The sequence below is a fragment of the Chaetodon auriga genome, chromosome 11 (genome assembly GCF_051107435.1).
Source record: "Chaetodon auriga isolate fChaAug3 chromosome 11, fChaAug3.hap1, whole genome shotgun sequence".
Lineage (NCBI taxonomy): Eukaryota > Metazoa > Chordata > Actinopteri > Chaetodontiformes > Chaetodontidae > Chaetodon > Chaetodon auriga.
The window spans coordinates 17,115,609-17,123,540 of NC_135084.1; the positions used below are offsets into that span (position 1 = coordinate 17,115,609).

Here is a 7,932-nt window from a genome sequence, read left to right on the forward strand (position 1 = left end):
AGCAAGACATGGCTGTTGCATGTTATTTCCAGTTGTGAGTCATGATTTAATGAGTGCATCAGTCACAGTGTTTATGTCAAGTACACACGGCGTGCTTTATCAGAATGAAAAAAATGGAAAATGAACACAATCATATGTGCAAAATAGCAGCTACTAAATTAGATTCAGTGACATTTATTGTGCTTCACCGGGCAGAGGAAGTGGCAAAATAAGAGCCGATCCAAAGGAGAACAACTGACTCACAATCTGCAGCAGAGGTTTTCAAAATTTTCCCATGTGAACATGTGTGAATCATGACTGCTCCCACTTACAGTAACTCATAATAGAGCAAAACATCTTTTTTTCACATCACGTCTCTCCTTTTGGGTTTTAAAGAATTTGCTCAAAGTCGTCATGAGCCTGGTATCACACTCACTCCCTTTCATTAAGACCAACTCTCCCCTTTTGTTTCCATATTTCTCTTCAAAGCACACTGCCAAGGTCACTGTGGTATTGTGGAGGAGGCATTTTCTCACAAACACTGGGTTCTCATTAGATGTAAGGAAGGACCGCTGGATAACATGTACAAATATCTCAAGTGATTTGATCCAGTGTCCTACTTTACAATACTTAGGTCCTCTCTATAATGACATTTAAAGGTCCTAAAGTGCCATAAAACCCAGCCAATGTGCCAAAACTTGAAGCCAAATAAATAATTTAGGCCTAATTATCACTCTGTCCTTGAGAACTGCTCACATTTTCACACCTATACTTGGAAGACTGTGCAGGAGCTGCTTGTACTTGTCTGTGAGAGAAATAAGAGACGTCGCTGAAAGACAGATATTCACGTTTTCCTTTGAGTGACCTTGGTGGGTCAAGAGTGTTATAATGTACCCTAGAGGCAAATCAATTCAGGCTGTCAGGTTTGGCGGTGACCAGTCATGTGACTTCTGAGACCAGGTCTGTTGTAACACCCCTATTGTTCTGATTTCAGGGCAGAGATAGAGGCCTGAGCAGCGGATGACGACATTATATCCCTCCATGGATGTAAAAACGTATAATTTGTTGAGGTTAAACGAGAAGGAGCCTTTCCCCTCAAATCACAATCAGAGAGTCCCTGCCAAGTGTTCTGGGCTCAGTACAGTGTATTTGTTAACCTCCTCGCATGCTCTTGTCCCTGCAGAACAATGTCGAATTGTGCTCTGTGCACAACAGTGGTCTTAAATGAAGTCATAACAAATCTTTCAACCATATTGCATCCATGATGTCATGTCAGACGTGATGTCTTCAGGAAAATAAAACAGGACTGTATTGTACTCCATCAATGAGCAGGCCTGAGACCGAATAGAGTATTTCCTGTAAAGTCTGAAAACAGAAGCGACACCTCACAGGACTCTACAGACAGTGTAGCAACACTCATGCTTCACCATCTAATCCAATATCTTCTTTTACTCTCACTATATTCATATCATCTCAGCTTTATTTTTACATTTCAGACATGTTGGAGTTTGCTTGCAGCACTCAGAGGACTATATAAAGTGTGCATAAAGTAAACAAATGGGTAAATAAAAATACCACATTTGATTTACTGTAAATGGCAGCTGGTTAGAGCCAGAGGTGCTTGTGATACAGTGGCTGCTGAAGTGTGTTTAAAAAGTCACGCAACCTGACGGAGACATTAGGCTAAACAGTGACCAGAGCTCCATCATGATAAAAGAGAGGTGCCACAACAAGTGTCAGATGAGCAACTTAAGGTAGGATAATGTTACTTAATGCACTGCTGCGCACAATGTGACTGCCTTTGCTGTCATTAATTGGAGCACAAACAGTGCAGAGACAAAGAACGGCCCTGGCCAGTATCACCTGGCCTCTTACGCTCCTCTGTGTTTTATCCCCCGGCTCACTCTCACTAAGAGGCCTCAACTGAGGCCGTAATGTGGTGTGACGTTAGTACGAAGGCTCGGTGGCCCCCCTCACAAGACGAGCACTCACAGGCAGCATCCTCGAGAGCCAAAGGGCACTTATATGTTTTTTCTTTTGAAAATATGTCATAGCTTGTGTGGCTTCAATAAGAGGTAAACAAAAGTGATTCTCAAACATCTTTCTGTATCAATGTGTATCCTGTTACTTTTACAGTGCTGTTTAATTGCAAGTAGCAGTTATTATCAGTCTTGATTAATATGTGGGTTATTTTTCCAATTAATGGACTGATGGTTTGGTCTAGTAATTAGTCTAAAATGGCCTTCACAGTTTCCCAGAGTCCAAGGGATGTTTTCAAATGCCTTATTTTGTCCGACCAACAGTCCAAAACTCTAAAATCCCCAATTTAATATGATAGAGGACTAAAGAAACCAGACAACATTCATTTTTGAAGCTCTGGAACCAGAAAATCTGGGCATTTTTCTCTTCAAAAAAGACTCAAATGGATTCATTCATTATCAAAATACTTGCTGATTAATTTCCTGCCAATCAACTAAATGATGAATAAACTAATCAACTTGCAGCTCTAGTAATGAATCATCAGTGCTGCTCATTGTGGAGCTATTTTCTAAATGAGAGTACACCACAAGCTAAAACTAAAGCACACTTTCTGTCGAACAAGAAAACAAGAGCTATAATCCCTCTCACATGTAATCTCACCGATGAGATAATCATTGAAGACTTTTAAAACACTCCACACATTAAGAAAAGAATCCAGTCATCAAAATACAATACAAGATGGGGAGAGTTGAATGATTCATGAGCCTGTGAGCTGGACAGGGTCCTGCAACATGACATGGGTTACACTTTCAGGGCCCTGACAGAGTTCTTGTCAGAGGGCCAAGAATTTCTAGCAGCGCCCCTGCCTGCACTTACATTATTACTTCACACCAGTGGCCCCTCACTGGGGAAAGGACTATATGGATTGGTGGGGGTCCGTGTGGGAAATTAGGTGTTTACTGTTGCCTGGATGTGTACTATGTATCAATTAACATCATGGGTTCGTCTCAAAGCCACAGATTCCCGTATAGTGCATGTGTCTGCTTCACAATTTGAGTGAAATCAGCTCATGTAGAAGACATCATCAGATTCATTGCACTTCATCTTTGCCAGTGTAAATTCACAGAAGGCCAACCTCATCAAATGTACAAAGAGGGATGAAACTACTCTTTTCATTGTCGATTAAACTTTTTTTTTTTTTTTTTTTTATTTTAGCACATGGTCTATATAATTTCCTGAAGCCCTGAAGTTGATTGAGTTGATTTATAATGCTTGTGTTGTTCAACCAACAGCCAGTCCACACATTTGAGAAGCTGGAACCAGGAAATGATTTGCTTAAAAAATTTATCACTGAAGAAAACTATCAAAATAGTAGCTGAGTAATTTTCTGGAAATCGACTAATCAGTTTATTGACTAATCTTGCAGCTCTACAGTCAACATAATCAATAACTCCTCTCTGAGACAAATGTTTGATGCAGGATGTTTCACCGTGTCAGAATATAAAGGAAACAATGAATGTACAGAAGTCTGAATAAAACAGCAGCAATGAATCAACTTTACATTCATGCTTTACTTCTTTACAGTATTAGGCACATTTACATTGCAATATAGTAAATAAGTTTCATACATGGTGAGTTTGTATGACTGCCAGAAAGGAAAACTAGACATTATGACTGTATAACCAATGAAACTAATCATGGAAGAAGTCAGAAAATTAAATTTAAATTAAATTACATCTTGTATCAGCTTGTAGACAAAGCTTCTGCAAGAATTTTCATCAATTAAAACGTCCAGTGCACCTGTTATCTCCATTTGAGACGTGATCAGTTCATGGCCACATGAGTAGAAACATAAAAGCACACAAAGTTGTGACACTCCTTGCCAACATGCTGTCATTCATGAGGCCTGCAAGTGTATCACTTTCAGTGCCTGGCACTAAAGAAATAACAAACCAGGTGGAAGAAGTTCTGCACCAACTTGTTTCACTTTGCCCTGTCTGATTTCTTTGAGCTTTGACTTCCTGTAAACTGAAACATCTCTGGAGCGTTTTCATAATATGATGCTGTAGACAGAAGCTTATCACATTCTGAAAAACACAACTTCCTGTTCGTATTTCCTCTCATTCAAAGCCAGTCGTGACTTACAGAAGGTGGTAAAAACTTGGCTACTTTTTTATTTTTTTTCCCCCCTCTCATTTATTTTAGGCTATCAGGACGCCTACAATTTGCATGCACTCAGGCTTCAGGCTGCACAAACACGCTTGCAACTCGCCTCTATTCCTCTTAGAATAATCACCGGCTTCATTTATAATAAAGACTCAGTACTGTCGTTTGAGGCCAGAGGCTCCTTACCGTACAAGGTATTTCTGGTGATCTGACCTCCCATGGCTGGATGCAAGGTGCGTTCACCTCCTCTCTAACTGGATCCAGGATATTCGCGTTCAGCCGCGCGTCCTCAGCGGCGACATTATACGGACACGACGCCGTTCATAAGAAGTCCCGACAGTGATTCAGCGGCTGCTTGTGTCAGTCCAGCGCCTCATCGACATGCAGCAGCCGACAGATCGAGCGCTCAGCGGCTCCCTGAGTCCGTGCAGAGATCACGCTGAAATTATCATAAAAGGTGGTAGTGGAGGTGGGGCTTGCCGGGACTATTAACGCTGTAGCGACCAAAGAGGGGACCTAAAGAGTCTGTTCAAGCTATAAATCATCATTATAATCCTATAGCCTGTTAGAGGATACATAATCTTCCTATTATATTGTCTCTGTAGGGTCTCACGTGTCTACAACCGAGATCCAGTAGTTTTAATTTCTCCTTTAAGTTGAGTTTTATGTTTAAATCCTGTACTCTCCTGCTGAAGATGCACGGTCTTTATACAACAGGTTGTGCTGGGTTTGTCCCTCCCACCTGTTAAGAGGACCCTGTTTGCTGGCAGCACCCCCTCTGATCGCTCACTTTGAAACTGCAGGCTGGCGTTTGTCTGTATTTACATGGATATGAGGAGGCTCAGATGTTCCTAGAATCACTTGAATCAGTAGATGGGAAAATAAAAGTGCAGGGAGGAAAATCCTCTGACAACTGGGTTGAAGGTTTTCAGTTATTTTGGCAGAAACTCTCTGAAAACCACTTCAAGGACCCATCTGGAGGGAATGAGTGAAAGTGACCGATAATACAGAGATGTCACACTGCAAGTTTTCCTTCCAACCACCGAAGGTTTAAGGGTTTGTTGGTTTCCGTTCATCTAAATCCAGATCGTTCCTCCACATAGCAGTATTTTTAAGATTTACTCGGGAGCTGGAAGATGAATGCTGACACATTATGACTTCATGTCTTGGCGATGGCAGTGCCACGATGACCAGGCAGAGACACCGCTGACTTCAGGCTTACTGTGACCCTGGAGCTGTGGAATTGGGCCTGAATAGCAATTACCTTCAGTTTTCAATTCATGAATAATTTTCCTCAAATACAGAGTTTTAAGTCCTTCCTCTTTTCCTTTAACGTAAAGGAACAACTTGTTAGGTCTTCCCTGACGTGTCATGGCTTCAGAGCTTCAGAGCTGGCATGATGGCCCTGCTTCCTACCGGGCACCTCTTCTCAAGGATCTGCCTTGTCGCCTTGGCGTTTACATAACTTGTGTCGGCAGCCAGGCCTGTGAGACGCTGTATTGGCTCAGTAGCATGAGCTATATTCTCATGTTGTTTATACAAACTGATTGCGGTTAACTCGACTGTCTGTAAGCAATTTGCAACGGGGGTAAAGTCGTAGCACTGGAGGATTTTCATGCAGCATTTTACATGGCGATTTTCTATGAAAAGTGGTCAAACCAATATTAATTGCCACAGGAAACAGAGATGAACTAAAAATATCAAAGCAAAAAGTGTGAACAGAACACTTAGGAATTTATGGCATGGACCCTGTAGCTATCACAGTCACGCTTAATGGAGTTTGACGTGCCACCTGATCACAGAGCTGTCAAATTCTGATCGGCTTTTCTGTAATACAAGGAGAAGTCTTGTTCAGTGTGAAATGATAAAACACGATGCCTTGTGTCCTACAGTAGCATCAAAGCAGCACGCCACTAATCAAGCACTGAGGGACGCTGCAAAATACCAATTACAAAACACGAAAAAACGAAATATTTTTGCCTAAATTTGCCTTAAATGCACCTTCATAGTGCTGTAAACCAGAAGAACACAATCATCACATTTCTGTCATGACTCTGCATAATCTTTTACAGTGTTATTACCTGTGAATAATCTCCACATATAAAGGCCCCCCTCTCCTATAAAGGTACAAAACACCCAGACCAACGCAGCCTCATCGTTTGTAGTCGTCTTGTGTCTCTTTGTGGTCGTTCGTCTGTTTGAATTTGTTTTCTGTCTTGATGTGGTCATTTTACACATTCTTGTGGTCGTTTGGTGTCTCTTTGTAGTAGTTTTGCATGTCTTTATAGTTGTCGTATGTCTTCTTGTGGTCGTTGTGCTTCTCTTTGTGTTCATTTTGCATCTCTGTGGTTGTTGTGTGTCTCTTTGTGGTCATTTTACATCTCCTTGTGGTCGTTTTGCATCTGTAGTTGTGCATCTTCTTTGTGCTCGTTTTGCGTCTTCTTGTGGTTGTTTTGTGTCTCTTTAGTAGTCATGTGATTGACTTTCCAACAAGAAATGCTATTAGTCATCTCAATCAGAGGTTGTGTGAGGGTCAGGGGGCCCTGGGCCTGTGCCTAGCAAGTAATCAGTAATGCATTCATGCATAGAAGTCACAGAATAGTTTCAAAATTGGCTTAATTTGCTTAAATTCTGATTCTACTATATTCTCAGCACTTTTCAAAAAGATATTATAGCCTAGTTCTTTGTGTAATAGCTTTGAACATTTCACTCAGGATTGGATATACACTGTATACCCTGACAGAACAGACTGACACCTCCTCCCACAGTTGATTATTTGTAGATGGGCGCCTGGCAGGCAGCAGCTGCCTGGTGGGGCGTGCTGGCGTTGGGCCTCCGCGGACATCTTGACAACCTTGTTTGAGGCAGCAGTGTGCATGCCTGCACTCTTCGGGGATGATCCATGTTGAACAAAAACACCATTCTACTCCGAGTTTGGACCCTCGCCCTGGAGCCATATGCAAAACATTACAAAGCAACACAAGAGCATCATATGATCCTCAACAGGGGGCGTCAGCAGGAAAGCAACCCAGGCACGTATCAGAGGTGAAATCAAGATGTCACATAGCATTTAGAAGTGACAGTGACATAAGAAAGATACTGGGGGAAAGTTTATTGATCATGAGATTGACATCAGGCAAACTGTAGCTAGAAGGGACTCTAAACATTCATCTAAAATTACCAGAATCCAGTTTATTTATTGGCAAAGGATGCTCGCAGAAAGAATTTTGACTACAGTTGTTAGGGGCTCTCAGTGTATCTACATGCAGTGCCAAAAGGAGCAAACAAACAGACATTCAGCTGTTATACAAAGCAAATAAGTATACAAAAAGTTCCTTGTCCGTTATAGCTGATTATGTGCATTTCTTTACTTTCCCACTTTGATAGACAGTTGTCCAGAGGTTTCATCTGTTTTCGAGCTGAGGATTGTTGATTTAACAAGAAGAACATAACAGCATTATGAGCTTGGTTTAGATTTTATTTAGCCTGGCGCTCAGTGGTGTGCAGTGATCCAGACACTGTGGAACTGAAGGATCATCACTGAGATGATGATGTGTTTGAAGACCTGAGGGACCATGAATTGACTCACTGAGAGGCGAACACCTCACTGCATCTCTTTAATCATTCATTAACGAAGCTAAATGATAGCCGAAAAGCAGCTTTGAGTATTGTAAAGCCGTCTGCTTTTACCTCGTAGCCCGCGCCTCACAGCCGTGCCTTCCTCTCAGGGTAATTGTTGTTGATGGATAAACGTGCCCAACAGCATAACTTGACTCCAGCTCCTCGGTCAGGACAAATGTTTTCCAT

The 7,932-nt window shown here is 41.8% G+C and overlaps 1 protein-coding gene across 1 annotated transcript in view; it reads right to left on the minus strand.

The window, feature by feature from the left end:
• LOC143328206 (E3 ubiquitin-protein ligase NEURL1-like) overlaps positions 1-4,544 on the minus strand; it is a 29,332-nt gene extending 24,788 nt beyond the window's left edge. The window contains exon 1 of the mRNA XM_076743222.1: positions 4,312-4,544. Within this exon, the coding sequence (XP_076599337.1) occupies positions 4,312-4,345 (34 nt within the window). The 5' untranslated portion in view covers positions 4,346-4,544. The remainder of the gene's footprint in view (positions 1-4,311) is intronic.
• Positions 4,545-7,932: the final 3,388 nt, after the last annotated feature.